This window comes from Corylus avellana, chromosome 2, assembly GCF_965113065.1.
Source record: "Corylus avellana chromosome 2, dhCorAvel1.hap1.2, whole genome shotgun sequence".
Taxonomy (NCBI): domain Eukaryota; kingdom Viridiplantae; phylum Streptophyta; class Magnoliopsida; order Fagales; family Betulaceae; genus Corylus; species Corylus avellana.
In genome coordinates this window covers 18,013,852-18,031,878 of record NC_142491.1, presented here as the reverse complement: position 1 = coordinate 18,031,878, position 18,027 = coordinate 18,013,852, and the positions used below count along the sequence as shown (strand labels likewise).

The 18,027-nt window shown below is 35.1% G+C and overlaps 1 protein-coding gene and 1 non-coding gene across 2 annotated transcripts; both read right to left on the bottom strand.

Annotated features, from left to right (window-relative positions):
* Positions 1 to 45: 45 nt before the first annotated feature.
* Positions 46 to 129, bottom strand: TRNAL-CAA (transfer RNA leucine (anticodon CAA)). The gene has a single exon. It is a non-coding gene; the product is annotated as a tRNA-Leu (tRNA).
* Positions 130 to 3,328: 3,199 nt separating this feature from the next.
* LOC132185736 (bZIP transcription factor 29) lies at positions 3,329 to 7,603 on the bottom strand. Its single transcript, XM_059599515.2, has 5 exons — positions 7,356 to 7,603; positions 5,816 to 7,266; positions 5,581 to 5,713; positions 5,404 to 5,488; positions 3,329 to 3,904 (listed from the first exon to the last, which is right to left on the bottom strand). The coding sequence occupies exons 2-5, from the start codon at positions 7,099 to 7,101 to the stop codon at positions 3,654 to 3,656; spliced, it is 1,755 nt and encodes a 584-aa protein (XP_059455498.2). The 5' UTR covers positions 7,102 to 7,266; positions 7,356 to 7,603; the 3' UTR covers positions 3,329 to 3,653.
* Between the last annotated feature and the right edge of the window lie 10,424 nt (positions 7,604 to 18,027).

Genomic DNA, 18,027 nt, shown 5'->3' with positions numbered 1-18,027 from the left:
GGTTCTTAGGTTTTAAACGACGACGTAAAGAAGCAAAAATAAAAATGTCAGAAGTGGGATTTGAACCCACGCCCTCTCACGAGGACCAGAACTTGAGTCTGGCGCCTTAGACCACTCGGCCATCCTGACTGCTCAATGAGTTTCTTATCCACTTATAATCTTTTAAAGATATTTGTAAAACCACACTTTATCCTCTTACAATCTTGCCGAGCTGATGTGTAATTAATTCTTGATTTTTTTTTTTTTTTTTTTAAGGAGTAATGTTCCTAATAAAATTATTTGGGAAAAAAAATAATAAATGTGATACATGATTGGTCATATAACCATGGTTACATAGATGATTTTTATGAAATATCCTTAACTAATGGTATAAGAGGATTAGCTCAATTAATTTATTTTTTTGATAGATGGATAGTAGTTGGAGTCGGTGGCTCTCCTAGGGATTCCAGGGAAAGAGGATCAAGTTGGCCCTTGAGAACAACTTAATGCACTATCTCCCTTCAACCCTTTAAGCAAAATGCGACAAAATGAAGGAAAATTCATGGACCAACCATATCGTCTACACCTAGGTTGATGGGCACAACTACATCAACCTAGTAGGATGGGGTTAGATGAGGGCATAATATGTTTTTTTTATAAGTAAGATGGGGGCATAATATGTAGGGGTGAAAAGATGGTTACGATTAATGATTATTGGCTAAAACCGCTAACCGTAACCACCTAGAATGTTAGTAAAATCTACTAACCACTTTTTTTTAAAAAAAACAAAACCAAAACGATGTTGCTTTTATGATAATTCGATAATATCATACTACACATGACATTATTTCTATATATATATATATATATATAGGCGGTTAGCGGCACGGTTAATAACAGCCCGCCTTTTCACCCCTAATAATATCTGGCATTACTCTATTTCTTTAACAATGACTGATTCAAGTATTCATAGGCATTATTACGTCAGCAACGTGGAATATTGGTAGAATAAAAATGTGGTTTTAACATTAAGGGCCCGTTTGGTTTGCAAAATAGACCCCTGGAATTGAATGATTATTCCTATGGAATAACCATTATTTTGTTTGGTAAGTGTGTATTGATAGGAATAGTTATTCTCATGAGAATCACTAATCCCTTACACACATAAATAGTCATTCTTCAAAAAAATAAGAGGAATAGCTATTTCTGAGGGAATGGACAAAGTTTTCCAAAAAAACCATTTTTTTATTATTATTTTCTCTCTAACTTAAAAGGAATAAGAAATTAATATATATATATATATATATATATATATATATATATATATATATATATGTGGGTGGCCAGCCACCCACAGGAGGAACTGGGGGTGGCGCAAGGCCCTCGACGTGGCCCTCTGGGGGTGGCAACCCACAAGGTTTTTTTTTTTTTTGTTTTGTTGAAATAATTATAAATTATATGTTGCTACCAGACAAAAAAATTAGAATAATTATTTCATTCTGACATCTTCTATTCCCAATAATACCTATTTCTTTTCCTATTGGAATACCTATTCCACAAATCAAACAGGGCCTACAGTTCTAGATTACTCCATAATTTTGCACAACCCAACATGGGTGCTAATGATCCAAGTTTTAAGTCCAAGACCCAACCCAATGTCACATGACCATTAATGTTAGTTTGAACTTACAAGGAATGTAGAAATGTTTGGTCATTGGTCGTTTTTCATGGTTATAAACTTATAAGGGTGGCCAAGGAATGAGAGCGAAAAAGAATTGATTGAAGCTGGACTCATGAAACTCTAAATGTTTTGGTCTCTCTGAAATTTAAAGGCACCAGGAGATTATAATAGGCACAAAATTTGCTTTGACAAGTTTCTAAATAAAATCTTCCTGACACCCTTTGGTTGGGTGAAGTAACTGAAGTTGGCCATAACATTAAAGGATAAATATAAGATTATGATGCGACTTAATGGTGAAAATTGTTTTTAAAAATGTTCTCATCGAGTCTATATTTTGAGAAAATGTTTTTTTTTTTTAAAAGTACACATTTATTTTGAAAAAGTTGAACGGATATAGAGCCTTATTTCTAAATAAAAATTAAAGAAAAAATTTAAGGGTGCCAACGCGATCACCCCTCCTCCACGGCCACCCTAATATATATTTTTCTTTAATTTTCATAATAAATTAGCTCTTACATTTGTAAAAATTAACCACCTATTTTATCAAAATATTTCCGCGACAAGAAAGATTACAGATTTTTATTTTGTATTTTGAGTTGTTTATTATTATTATATATATAAAACATAAAAACAAGGGTTAAATACTAAATACTCCCTTGGGGTTTCGAAACTTTATTTTTACCTCTCTAGGGTTTCATTTTTATCACAGGAGGTCCTTGTGGTTTTGATAATAGACCAAGTTAGTCCTCCGTCAGTTGACCGTTAGTTGACTTAACGGAAAACCACGTGGACCAATCAAATGCTGACATGTGGCACCTACTTAATTTTTTAAAAAAAAAAAATTAAAAAATGTATTTAAAAAATTTTAAAAAAAATTGGGAACCACCCCCTTTGGCCATGGGGGTGACCTGGCCACCCTCATCTGGCCGGATGGGGGTGGCTCTAGTGCCCAGGGGGTGGCCGAAACCACTCCCAGTGGGTGCCGCCCACCCCCTTGGAGCCAAGGGGGTGGCCGAAACTACCCCCAACCACCATTGGGGATTGTTTCGGCCACTCCTTTGGAGCCTAAGCCACCCCCAAATGGCCACCCAAATTTTTTTCTTTCTTTTTTTTTAATACATTTTTTTTAATTTAAAAATAAATAAATATGTGCCACGTGTCAATATTTGATTGGTCCACGTGATTTTCCGTTAAGTCAACTAACGGTCAACTGATAGAGGACTAACTTGGTCTATTATCAAAATCACATGGACTTCCTGTGATAAAAATGAAACCCTAAGAAGGTAAAAATAAAGCTTAGTATTTAGTATTTAACCTTAAAAACAAAACACAAACTTCAACAACACTTCTCGGCAGTTTGTCTTATCTAAAACTTTGATGGCAGTTTCAGTCTTTTTTGAGGATAGTCAAGAAGGTTGCCGAGAAAAGGTAAAAAGAGAAGCCCGTGATTGGATGACTTGATTAATACGCAATGGTCAGTTACTGAGGCATCAATCAATCATAAGCAAGAAAGAAGACGAAAATTCAACATTTTGAATTTTAATTTCCTCGCAAATGAATGGCCTCCACTTGGCCATTATAACCTTTCACTGGAGATTCATTTGTATTGCATATCTATCAAGTTTTGCTTATATCAGTAAAAGCTTATCCCAATGAGTAGAAAAAAGGTAATAAAAAAGAAACATCATATTCTTTCCTGAAAGAAACGAAGAGTGAAGAGTTTTTAACTCTTCTAATGTCTTACATTCCAAGGTATCTTCCAGAAATAAAACATACAGATTAGTGTTGAGACTTGTATATATGATTTCATAACATAGTCCGAGATGGACACACATTGCAGGTTGAATACATGATTAACAAACCTTAAAGACGTCTGTTGAAGACAAGTATGATAATGAATGAATGCATTGAGCAACAATTACTGAATATTAAAGGCTAATAATTTGATAAAGATAAAGAGCCACCCAACTGACAGAAACCCATATTTCACAACCTATTGAAGAGACTCAGGTTTTGAGGTTGTGCCACCATTCTGCTTCTGTGACTGAGGCTGCTGCTGCTGCTGCTGTTGCAACTGATGAATGTTGAGCTGGCTAGACTGCTGCTGCTGCTGCTGCATCAACTGGAACATTTGAGGGTTAACGGAAAGCTGTGGAACCATGCACTTAGAAGGGTGCTCCCCACTCAACTCTGCTGTTGCAATCTTCAACCGTTGGACCTCCGCCGTCAAGGCTTCATTTAAAGCTGTCCGATTACACCACAAGCAGGAAAAGTAACATAAGCAGTCTATATAAATGCAGCAAGTTTGGTGCTGATGCAAATTGCATACTGAAAAATAAAATTTTGACATCAAGGGTAGAAGAGAACTGAAAATGGAGATTCAGAAAGAAAACTAAAAAAATAAAAGACACCCACGACCGCTTTCTAACCAAGTCAACTGATTCAGCAGACTGTTGGCCATTCTCAACATACAATACTATATTGAAAGCTTAAAACAAAGAATGCACATAGAAAGCAAATCTTTTTCCTTGGTTACATAAGCATTAGGATGTTTGCAGAAGGATGAAAAGTAATGGCTCTTCAAGCGACTGATGTATACTTTTAAATTATTCCAAAAATCTAGCTTAATATGACAATTTACTCTGTCTAAACAACCTGGGACATGCTACATGAACGTTCATACCATCCAAGTTTATCTAGGGTCAAAAATATCAACTCATCTAAGCCTTAATCTCAATTGATTTCAGGTAGACGTATCGACGGAAATATCTAAATTATAAAAATTAAGCCCTCGTGTGTTTTTCTGCAATCTCAACAAATGCTCTTTCTAGTTTTTCTCTTGTCATCCTAATACCATCACCTTGAGCCAAGTAATCCAATTCCCAGTTGCACTAGTTTTTCTTACTCATGACTAAACCATGTTTAGATGATTCTCTGTTCTTGTTTCGCATAGGTCCTATCCCATGCTTCTAACAATTATAACCACTTTCTTATGTTTTCTAGTTTCCTAACTATATCCAACGTAATGCTCACTTTTGCTACATCAATTTTAATACTTCTTTCAAGCATATAAATAGTTCATCCTAGCGATTTCTTTCAGAACACCAACTTTTACATAAACATTCCGGTATCTCGCTTTCCAGAGACCTCATGTTTTCTTATTAATTACTTACCAATTAAAAATGACCCCATTATCAATTTTTCATTTCAAGCTCATTTCTTCCTTATATTTAAGTATCTAGGGAGTTCGTGGTTCAGGTCCACGTACATTAAAGTCAAGTTGGTTGCATCAAGGAATAGAGGAACTGATGGATCAGAATTTGACACGGTTAGACTTTCTATATGGCTGAAGTGCCACAAAAAATCTGATAGATCTTGCTGAAATGAACCAAATAACAGAAATGAAAAATGGTAAATTCCGAAGCTCTCATCTCCCAATCATAGTGGATACTGAACAAGTATCAGATACTTTCACTGAGAAAACAGTCCTAATGTTTATCAAGTAATGGAGCCAATGTAGGTGGCCAACATAAAATACCATTACCAATTCAAATGAATGTAAAGCGATAAAAGATATTTCTGCAAAAATAGGAGCAAAAACAATGACCAAAAAATAGGCGAGCAATCACAAGAAGCAACTACCAAAAATTACTTCCAACACAAGATTAAAGGTGTCGACAGTTGCTCACCGTGAAATCTATTATCCAATCGAGAAAAACAAAAGAAGAAGAGAAGATATGTACCATCTCGGAGTTGTGCCTGTTGTTCCATTGCTTGAAGACGAAATTTCAATTCATTATTCTGGTTTGTGAGCCCAACAGAATCCCTCTGCACGTAATGTAAGAAGACAAGGGAAAGCAATTTAAGAAATAGAAACTAAAGACACAAGGAAAGAAATATCAACAGTTCAAGTCCCCCACCTGTAATAATGTAAGCTGTGCAGACAATGTGGTAGCTTCCGTCTGTAGAGTCTGTACCTTGTGTTCCAACTCTGAAATGTACCGCATCTTCCGTTCTTTGGAACGAGCAGCTGATTGCCGATTTGCCAAAATCCTATATTAATCAACCACCAAGGTTAATAGAATACAGAAGTAATGCTTCTGGTTATTTATTCAGTTGACCATGCTGAGCTTTACTGGATGAAGAATGCCATACCTTTTTGCACGCTTTGGGTCAGTCATTGCAATCTCAGAAAGTTTTTCATTTGCCATAATTTTCTTCAGTTCTGCCCCACTAAACTCACCATTTCCAAACTCCAAGCTAAAGGCAGCTGAATTACCATCAATCGAATTGCTGGGTGACATTTGTCCGGGACGAGTTCCGGGTGAAGGTGGCACTTTAGGTGACTCATCGTTGAAGTTCAACTTCCCCATGAAGCTATCCATAGAAACACTCCTGTAGTGTCTGGTGGTTGGGGCAATATCTCCCCCTGCACTTCTTTTGATCCCTTCCCTCTTCTCAGCTGAAGAATTCGGACCTATTCTCTGCACACTGCCCCCACTTTCATTCACACTGCTTTCTGCTTCGTTATCACTGCTATCACCTCCATTAGTCTTGGTCCCACTTGCTCTACTATCCAGGTCCTCACGATTCTCATTACCAGTCTTCTCGTCTGTACCCGAAGAGTTCAACGCATCGATATTATCCAAATTCATATATGCAGAAAAAAGATCATCAACAACTTCCCCTTCTGACTTCCTCTCACCCATACCTTCTGCATTGTTATCACCGCCTTTCTCCCAAGTTGATTCCCTTTTAACCGGCTGAGCCGGCTTTGCTGTCCCCATATTCTCCCTACCAGACACTGACCTCTCTAAAACACCCGAACCCCTCAACGGAACAAGCTGCGGCGAAGATTGCATCACACTTGAAAACCCAAAAGGAATATCACTATTAGACCTTCTATGTGCTTTCCGAGGGGGTAAACTCTCCCCAACCCGCATAGAATCAGCCCTCATATAAGGCGAGGGAGGCAACAATGAATGCGAACCCGCATTTCGATCATCCATGGACACATCGGTCGACACTGCATCCGAAACCGATGTGGACGAGGAGTCACGAAACATAGGCGGGCTTAAGGGGGGCAGCGAATCAAGCGAGAAAAACGACGATGGCTGCGATAAGGATCGCGAATGAGTTGGTCCTGGGCTAAAATTCTGCGAACCCATTTGCTGGACCGGCCGGGACATCGGGATCTGAGAATATGGCGAAATGGGTGGGATCTGGTGGGGGTGTGAAGGCGGTATGCCAACTCTTTTGCTACCATCTCCACTAAAATTTTGCTGAAAATGGCGGGTACGGTTCAGTGAAGGGTTCAATTGGGGTATATTGAGGTGTTCCATGGATAAAGAAGGTTGCTTTAGAATGGAAGATGAAGAAGTTCCAAATGAAGATTGAAGCCTTTGCATCATATCACCATTAGCCTCTTCAGTGTCACCCATTTTGCTTTTTTCCTTCAAAACCCACTGCTACACTATATAGAACTAGTTCTTAGATACTACTATGTCCTTTGAAAAGCACAATAAACTACCACTCCACAGTCTTAAAGCCTCAATTCAAAGCCTAAACAAAAACCCACTCCACACCACAAATCAAATTTGAACAATCTGCACATAAATACAACAAAAATCAAACAAACCAAACCAAAACAGCCAAGAGCTAAAAATGAAATTTTGACCAAGAAATGTAAGAGTACCCTTTTCAAAGCAGGAATTTCCAGAGACCAAGAAGTTGCTCGTTAGAGAATTCTCCGCCGGCAACGCCGCATTTAAGCTTTTCCGGCGAAAATGTCGAAGCAACAGAGTCTCTCTCTCTCTCTCCCTCTCTCTCTCTCTGTGTCTCTCTACAAGAAGAAGAAGAGCTCAAGAAAGTTTCGCTCTTTTTCTGTCTCTCTCTCTCTCTCTCCAAAACGTCGACGACTACACGGATTTCATGACTACAACGCGTGAATTTAATAAGAATTTCATTTGGGACGGAATTTGCATTTCCTCCGCATTTCAATTTCATTCCGACTTCATTTCTCTCTCTCTCTCTCTCTCCTTCCTCCCCTCCCAATCTCCGCAGCTTGTTTTGCAATTATTTTCTCTCACAACTCGTTTTTTTTTTATATATATATATTTATAAAGTTTGCCGCTTTCACGCCCGCGTTGAAGCGCGTAACTTTTACGCGTTCTGTTTGTTCTCTCCTTTATAGTTTTCTAGTAAGCAGGATTTATAGGAATTCCCCCTTTTTTTTTTTCTTTCCATTTTTGTGCTTTTATTCTATGAAGATTTTAGGACCGTTGGTTTGAGTTCTAATGGCTTTTATCTTTTATCTAATTATCTAATTTTGCAAACAAGAATTATAAGTTTTAGCATCAAATAAAAAGCAACCTAGAAAAAAAAAAAAAGTTCCTATTAAAAAGTGGGCTAAATTTTCTAATTATAATCCTTTTTTTGTTCTTGTTATTAGTTTTGTCAATTATTCCACGTGGATTATCATCACTTGGTAATGACATTAGTTTTTTACTAAACACTAATGACTTTAGTCATCCTCCTCCCTTGTATTGCTTAGAAGAAGAAGAAAATAATAGTAAGAGTATGTTTAATACATTAGAATTGTGATTGCTTAGAAATAAGAATTAGTATTATTAAGAATATAAGAAGTTGGAACATAATGACCATTTGTATTCATTTATTTGGTGACAACACAAAAATTATCACATTTTATAATTGAAATATAATTATATTTCAACCAAATTTTCAAAAATATCCCTACAGTTTAAAACAATATTCCAAATAACCCACTTTTTTCCTCGACCAAAGAAAAAAAAAAAACACTTATTCACTGTCACCCTCATGGGTGATTAATAACAGCGTTGATCGGTGATGGTGAAAGGTCATATGAAATAGTAGCGGATGGTGGTCGATGACATGGATGACAGCTGAATATAGTTGTCAAAGGTAGGTTGGGTTGAGCAGTGTCTAGCTATGGACTAGGTCAGAAAGTGGCTAGTAGTTGGCGAGGCTAGCAAGTGACCAGTGGTGGGCTAGGTTAGGTGATGGCCGGCGACAACGAAGTTGAGTGGTGGCTAGGCTATGGGTTGGGACAGGCAATAGTCGGCACGGAGCTAGGTTGGGAGATGGCCGACCACCTCCACAGGGGAGACAACGAATACAAATGATTTTCTTTTTTTGCTTAGAAAGAGTACTTATTCCTTACCCTTCAAAGGAAATAGTTATTCCTCATTCATGGGCACCAAACATTTCTCAATGATTTGAATAATGATAGAGGCCATTTTTTTATCCTCCCAAAGTTAATGTAATGCTTAAAATTACTATCGGATCAAAATTTAATAAGGATCTATCTCAAATTCAATACTTATTTTAAAAGCCACATCAATTTTAAAATAATAAAAATATAGCCCATTACTCTAATGTGAATTTTAGTCATTGTTGTATTTGGGGTTGCTTCATTTTCCTTTAATTTTTCTTTTTTCTTTTTTCGAACAAACCTTTGGATGTTGCTACCTTCACAAATTCCTTTTGGATAGATTCTTCCCTTTAGGTTTTGCATTTTTATACTTGAGAAAATTGCTACCATCAATTGTAACGTATTGATAGTTAATCTAGGCCGGATTGTAAATTTTTTTTTTTGTTTTTTTTTCTACTCGAAAAAAGTCAAAATAGTAACAACAACTTTCCTCAAAAAAAAAAAAAAATCCTCAAAACTCCATTTCCCTTTATATCATATGGTTATCAAACACCACCAAGAGAGAATTTAGAATTTAATCCATTTTAGGCAGGGAAGATTTTGGATTTTTATATTAGTGGTACAAAAAAATAAAATTAAATCCATTGAACCTTACACATTAATTGAACCGTACAAATGACACATCAAAGCAAACCATTAATGGAGTCATTGGAGTACCTAACCGGCCATTATTTCTCTTTTAGTAAAGAATTAGGATCGTAGTGGATTGATATTTTTGTCCACTCAAAAAGTGAAAAGATAAAAATACCTATTAAATATAGTTAACTTGATATTCTCCAGTTCATTTAAACTAGATAAAATCTTGTTCCATCCTATGTGACCTTTTACCACTAATTTTTTTCTTCTTCTTAATTTGTGACAAATATTTTGCTAATAAAATCACAACTTATGGTTATTATATCCTTTACTATAAATGTTTGACGTGGCAATTTATGAAATGCATTTACAAACCGATGTGGCAATTTATTTAGCACCTACTATATCAGTCGCTAAAACATAATTTATCATATAACAGTTCATATAAATTTATAAGAAATTATAATAAATAGCTGTAATACTCTAAATATTTTTCAAATTATTATTACTATGATTACTTCTACATATACTACCTCATTTGCAACAAAGAGATAGAGAGAGAGAGAGAGGGGGGGAGTTATTCCATAAGTTTTGGTATTAAATTACTCAAATTGGTAGCTCGCCTTTATGGTTGCTCTAGCCATTAATTTAATAGACAATTCTAATGGATCAATGCTTTTAATTTAATTTAAATTATTCTTCAAATAAAGAGTGTTTATTGCATATGTATTATCCGGTGAAGGATGTATCTATCGATAGCATTGGGAGAAGACTCTCCTTGTGTGATAGCCATCCACGGGGAACAACGCAAAAGGAACCATAAAATTTAAGAATTCATGCACGTCTCACAAGACACCCATTTTTAAAAGATTAACACAAGGAATAATATTTTTATTTTACTTTTATTTGTTTGTTGACGTGGCAAGGTTAATAAGTACTTACATCAACTATTATTAAAAATTAAACGACTGATTGACAGTGTCATATCAATAAAGTAGGATAAAAGTACTGAATATATAATTTTTTTTTTATTTTTTTATAATGATTGATAAATATTGTCACGTCATTAGGTAAGATAATGGTGGAACTAGCTTATAACTTGAAGCCCCCCAAAAACATTTAAAAAATTCCCCAAAAATATATATTTTTTATGAAGTAGACCCTCAAAAATTAATCCCCCATTCACAGTAATCTAAATTTCCTACAAATTGAGTTGTAAGAAAATTATTTCAATTTAGTCTCTAAAAGTGTTATATGTCCCTTAGCATGTGAGAAATACATGTTTTTTTAATAACACATACTTCTCACATGTTCAAGAGATATATAAACTGGGTTTGACAAATTCCTATAACTCCGTTTATAGAAAATTTATGTCCTCCAATTTTTTTTAATAAAGTTTTATCTCCCCTCTCAAAATTTTGGTTCTACCCCTAGTGATGGGAGAAAAGTGTAGGTTATAATATTACTACTCTTTTTAAATTAGGAATTCAATGAACACTTGGCATGCATTGTTAGAAGCACCAAAGGGTGTTTTATAACATCAAGGGCTGGTTAATGGTAACCCTTAGGTGTTGGAAAAGTAAATGGGCACTACATAAAGTCATGGATATATTTCAGTTGAACTCCTACTTTATAATCAATCAGCATTTGTAAATAGAAATTAACCTTAATATAGTACCAATAGTGATGATAATGAAAGGAATAATAACATAAAGAAAGTGTAATGAAGTTACAGCCAAAACCTTTTTCTTTCATTTACCAAGTTACAAAAATTAACTATTAATGGTGGTGGCTTAGTGGTTTTAAGAAAATTTTCATGTGGTTAGGTAAGTACTATGACAAAGGTTTAACTCCCACAATGAAAATCTTTAAACCTGACTAATATTAGCCGTCTTAGATCCCACTAATGTCTTGATGAAGTAAATGTAATACAACCTACTGAATCTTCAAACAAATTTCCAACTTAGTATTTGTTTGGTCAAGCGATTTCAAAACATGTGGTTTAAAAAAATATAGTGATTTTAAAACCCAGTTAATAAAAAATACGAGGCTTGTCGGGTGTGTTGGTGCGAGATACCTCTAATGTCTAAGTCAACAACTACAATATGAAAAGCACTGAAATCCGAGAGGAGGAGGAGATGGCGGGAAAGTAGTAGAATGTGTACCTTATCGTGTGGGTTGGTGTTTTCTTATTTTATTTTATTTTATTTATTTTACGTTCATCAAGACCCCTTCATCTGAACGGGCTTTGCTAGGTGTCGTTCCTTGGTTGGGCAATATGTGGTCTGATGATGGCATTCGCAACTGGCAAAACGGGTACTTGGCAAATAAACAGATACTCGTTTATCTTATGCATGTAACTATTATTTATGACGCCTAGATGAACCTTATTATAAAAAAACATGCATAGGATAAACGAGTCGTAAATGGATCATGTCAGATACCTGTTTTGCCAGCCCCATTCGATTACCAACTCTAACGAGAAGTGTCGTAGATATACTGCTTGTCGGCGTCCACGACTTAGGTGGCATTAAATGCCACCTGCTACTGTGACTTGGTGAGCAAAACATGATGCTTTCGTACTGGTTCTAGTATGGCATCGCCATATGTTATACCGAGAATTTGAAGGTTGGATTCAGTGAAGGTAAAGGGGAATATTCGGTGCTTCACAGCCCCTCAGTGTTTCCCAATAAGGCAAGTGGATTGGGCTGCTAGACTGACATCGTTATACTTGATGGGCCTAGGTGTTTGTCTGTGCGCGGCCCGCCTTTCGGCCCAAGCCCAACTTGGTGGGATATTGGTACATCAATATGCAAGAACACAAGATGTAGAAGTGTTTGATTAGCTTCAAAGTTTCCTCAATCGGTCTGGTCATGTGTTTGAACCACAAAAGCCACAAACAATGTTAACCTCGGACATGTTATTCTTCATGTCCATCCCACTCATCAATGATCAAGCTTTGCGCTAAGAATTTTTGTATGCAATAGTGGAAAGACAACCAAATAGGTGGACATGTTGGGGGAGTTTGGACATTGTATGTATTATTAGGCCGTTCAAAAGTTGTTCGTCACGAAATGGATTGACAAAGAAATAAAATTCGGCAGACGAGGTTAATTACCATGTGGTCCCTCGCCACATGACGTGACCTTTGTATTGACGTTCGGTAGATTGTCACCTTTTTTTTGACTTCATTTTGTTGATTTCTTTTACTTGCACTAAAAAGGTTCACCGCAAGCAAAATAGTGCAGCCATTCAAAGTTTTAGAAAGATTTTATTATTATTATTATTATTATTATTATTATTATTATGGTTATTATAAGAATTAAACTCCTATTTTAAATCATTAATTATCTAAAAATAATTAAAAAAATAATTAATTTAATTGTTTAATTAATACTCTTAATACTTCCCTTTACATATAAAACCAAACAATACATGAATATTTTAATTGGAAATAGAGGGAAAACTTTGGAGACAATGTTCAAACTTACGATATTACTCCATTGTTAAATCACTAGTTACCTGTCCTCAAGAGGTAGTTCAATTAGCTGAGATCACGCCTAATGAAGTGGAGGTCACTAGTTCAAATCTTCCTCCCCCCACTTGTGCGGACATGTTAAAAAAAAAATTACTATTTATCTCGAAAGCTTAACTTAAGAATGAATAATACATTTAATCATTTAATTAATACTGTATCTAAAACATTAGAACTGACATGCAACATAAAAGACTTTTTTAAGGGATCCAAATTCTAATAATTTCCTGTTCGAATTATAGCAAATGTGAGAGATCCCATTAATTTTTTTTTCATGGCTAAATTATTAACTATTCAGACCTACAAAATGATTGAGATCCCTATCCATTATGAAGTGGGTAGGCAAATAATTACAATTCACCTAAATCTTTTAAGTTTGCATGGTAGTAGTGATTCGGACATCTACCACCCTGTGGGGAAAATAACATCACATCATTATGGAATTCTATTCAAAACCTACCTACCTGGTCTGACTTGACACAAGGTGTTGGAGCATAGCCTAGTATATTACATAAATAGTGGCTCTTCATGTGAATTAAGGGGCAATAATTTCATTTTGGGTCAAAAAAAAAAAAAAAAAAAAAACATTATTGTTGGTACTTGAGTACAAATACTTGTCCTTTTATTACCAAAAGTGAAAAAGAAAATAGCAATGGTACATGAAATTCTTCATAGTATAGTATATCCATATCTTGTCTCATGTACATAATTTCAACATTATGAAATAAAATAGTGGCCTAAACAAGTTTACAGGGTCATTGTCTCCTTTGATTGTCTTGCAAATCTCGATACCCAAATGATTTGTTATGCACTTTCATATTGGATGGTGAAACTTGAAAGAGTCATAGTTGGATGACCAACTTAGCACTCAAAACTCATAGGAATCCCCGCCAAAGAAACACTATTCTCAAATATGTCTTTGAACAACTTAAAATACAATACATTAGCCACCGTGATGATTTGGTTAAGGTTGCTATGTGGCGGCCCTAGCCTATTTTTGAGGTTGTACAACCACCGCTCTCATCTACTAAGGTGGTCATGTTGTCACTTTTTTTTTTTTTTTTTTAATAGGGAGTTAACTATACATGTTTTTGTGTTTTTTTTTTCAAAATAATTAGGTGTAACCTACATAAAATGTTTTTTTTTTAAATATAGAATTTATTAAAAAACACTTCTCATATTTATGTCGCATCAAACCACTTTTTCATATAAAAACAAATTCACCTACATAAATTGACTAAGAAAATAGTTCCATTAGAACGTGAGTTGAACTTAAGTGAGTTTTCAAGGGTAAAGGCTCTTAATTATGTTCAAAAAAGTTCATATACATTTACAACATTTTTTAAAGTTCAACTATTAAGTTTGAAAATATCCATTTTACAAGAAAATGGCATGTTTGTCTTGAAAAATAAAATTGAGTCAAACACGATTTGAATCGGGGCCAATATTACTTGCACGTCATCCTTCAAGTTGTGTATTGCAACCAAACAGGATTTGGATCAGGTGCAATGAACTGTATGTATTACATGTAATACAGTGGCTCATTGCACCCGACCTATCCAACCATATAATAAAATGAAATGAAATCAAAATTTTCATCAAAATCTCACACTTATGTTATGGGACCAAGATTGTTTAGTCATTTATCAAAGATCTCCACAATTATGCCCTACCTTTAAAACAAAAACAGAAAAATTGGGGTTTGGGTGAAGAATCCAGCGGTGGGCCTCCATGGTCACCCTCATTTTCAGCCTCGTGATCCCCACCCCCCGTAAAATACGCGATAGATTACACGTGGCCATTAAAGCACCATCGATGACATCCTCATGTTGACTTAAATAAAGTGGGGTCGACAACCGACACGTGGTGATAAGAACGTGCTAAGCACGTGGCAACTTTTTAGAGCCCCAAAGAAAAAAAGGAAGCTTATCCGATCTCATGGAAGCGCTTGTCAAAACAAAAAGGTTAGCTGGGCCCACATAATGATAGGCAAGCCCATTAAATTGAAAAGAAGAGGCAATTTTGTCACTCATGGGCCCTAATGCATGAAACGACGACGTTGCTTTTTACTTCTTTGCCCTATCTCTCTTTACCTTGATTAATTTGATAGTGACTGCATTTCGAACCTTTTTGAAAAGCCAATGCAGAAGTTCAAATCCTGTTAACATCATGCACTAACTGAGCTCCTTTCCGGTTTATATCTCTAATAAATTATTGATGGATTGGATTCGCTTGGGGAATCCTGTTACGAGACACGAGTCATAATCTCAATGGGTTCAATTTTATTAGAAATTGAACCCTAACCAAACTTATTATTATGATTGTACTTCTGTTGAAAAAGATGGAACATTTTTTTTGGGACCAAAATGAAGCTGATGGGAATTGTAGACAGTGAGTGAGAACATGTAAATGTGTTCACACAATAAATTTTCTGATACTTTCTATTTGTCTTCAAAAAATCATTGATTTTGTTGTTCATCATTTCTTATTAGTTTAAGATTTTGAAAGAATTAGTGATTTAATTGTATTAGAAGAGACGTATTGAGTTCGAACCCTAACTTATTAAATGAGAATTTGAGTTTACACGTGTGAGGAAGAATGTTAAAATAATAATTAAAATAATTAAATTTATTATTTCCTACAAAATTTTGAAATAATTAGTTACTTAACACCCTCAAACAAGAATCCCTCTATGTTTTGTTAACTTCTAAGAAATGATTTTGAAAAGTCACAGTAGTCTGATTAGCACTTTCATTGCTTTCAAAAACAAGTTTTCTTTTAAAAACGATGGAAGTGGCTTTTCAAGATGGAAAAAGTAGTACTTGAACATTTATATCCACATCCTTTCGCAACCTAACTCATTGAATTCTATCTATTTTTCCCATAACAATTTTATGAGAAGCGGTAATATATATATATATATATATATATATATATATATGTTAATCTTTGCATGCCTTTCATTTTTCATGACAAAAATAGTATTGTATATATGCATGTTAATCTTTGCATGCCTTTTAACTTTGATACTTGCTCTAGTTACCCCATTAATGCCCACACCAAATCCTTGAGTGAGTTTGATGCTCTAAGGTTAATGGGATATTGGTATTTTCTCCAAAGCTTTTTGATCTTGGACTTTTTTTTGAAACCTCAGTTTGTGATTCGTTTTTTTTTGGAGATTAGATAGATCACATGGAATTTGAGTAAACACGTGAGAGTGAGAATTAGAATATTAATTAAATGATTAAATTTAGCAATTTTTATCGGCTTAAACTTTTAGAATAACTAATAATTTAATGATTATGGCCATATAAAAACCACTCAACCATTATTGACATGCATAATAAAGAGAAGGTGGTCGGGCTTGTGATGCTAATAAGGAAGAAGGTGAGGATTCTTGGGTAGTTGGGCAAGAGGATGAAAGCATTTGATATTGGAAATCCACGTAATGGTTTTGTTCGAGCTCCTTATGGATTTGGATCCACTGAAATTCTTAGGAGAATTTTAGTTTCTGAAATTCTTAGGAGAATTTCAGTTTCTAAAATTTCAGATGTAGGCTGTCCATTTTCTATTTAAGGGTCATTGTTCTACCACATGTCTCATTACTAATAAAATAATAAAATTTTATTATTTTATTAGTAGTGGGACACGTGGCAGAACAATGACCATTAGATGAAAAATAGATGACCTACATCTAAAATTTTAGAAAGAATTTCAGTAGATCTTGATCCGCTCCTTAGCTCATATTGGCATGCATGCAATCGGAAGAAAGAGGAAAAATATGTGCTAAAGCATAAAGATGTAGGGATAGGGAAAGGAAGAAAGTAAGATCGATAAAAAGAGTAATATTATATACTTCTATTTTACTGTGACAACGCTAAAAAATTTAAAGGTTGAAGGGTACTGTCATATTAGCTCAATGAGATAAAAGTAGGATGAAAGTATATGCAAAATTATTCTTGATATTAAAGATTGAAATATGAAGAAAAAAAAATAAAAAACTACTGATAATACAGAAATTGAAATTTGAAAAAAAAAAAACATTAAAAATTAGAAATTAGAAATGGATAGACATATTGACTCCTAACAAAATCTTAGAGGAGATGGAGTTGCATTTTGGTTGGTTGGGATTGAGGTAAGAATTGCGACAATTCATCAACATTCAAAAGGAAGGGAAAAATTCAAAATAATTTAGAGGGAGCTCTCTTTGGGTGGCGGCTATCCCTAAGGGAGTGGTCAACCACCTCCTCGCCCTTTGAGGGGGTTGGCTACCCAAAGGGGTGTGCCGACCACCCGAAAATTGTAGGAAACCTCAATCCAGTGTATTTTTCCTTTTCTTTTTCCTTGGATAAATTTTTTTTAGGTCCGCTGAAAATTATTTTAGATCAAGATCTCCAACAATACCTTAAAAATTGTTAGCCAATTTTTTTTTTACGAATCTCAGCTATTGAATATATCTAAGGGCTTAGAATAAGACACCCACTATTAAGATAGCCTCGGGAATATGCTTAATAGCCTCGAGAATATGTATTTGCTTAGATTTGAACTTTGAAATTCAGATAGCCTCAAGAATATGCCACCCACTAAATGGTGGGTGTCTTATTCTCGAAAATATGCACCCACTAAATGGTGGGTGTCTTATTCTAAGCCTTCAGATATATTTAATGACTGAGATTTGTAAAAAAATTGGCTGACAAATTTTAAGGTATTGCTGGGGTCCCAGGGATCTTGATTCGTTTATTAGCATTTCAGCTCAAGAGCTCAACCCTCAGCCCAAAGCCAGGTCTTCAGTGCTCTAGTGGAACATAATTGGAACACAAGTGTAAGTTGATTTATCAACTAATTACTCACAAACTTGTGCATGTATCGGACCATTGTCACTATTTATTCTTTCTTTCTTTCTTTCTTTTTGGCCAAAAAAGAAAGATCTCTAAGAAGGAATGATAGGGTTTTTGGCATGCAGCAGATGCCTATTTGACTGAAAAATGCTAGGTTGAATATTGG

Excerpts from the sequence above, each read along its gene's own strand:
- LOC132185736 (XM_059599515.2), bottom strand. The coding sequence starts at position 7,101 with ATGGGTGACACTGAAGAGGCTAATGGTGATATGATGCAAAGGCTTCAA. Across the intron at positions 5,714-5,815 it reads GACCCAAAGCGTGCAAAAAG|GATTTTGGCAAATCGGCAAT; the intron begins GTATGGCATTCT and ends TGATTAATATAG. Across the intron at positions 5,489-5,580 it reads CACAGCTTACATTATTACAG|AGGGATTCTGTTGGGCTCAC; the intron begins GTGGGGGACTTG and ends CATTACGTGCAG.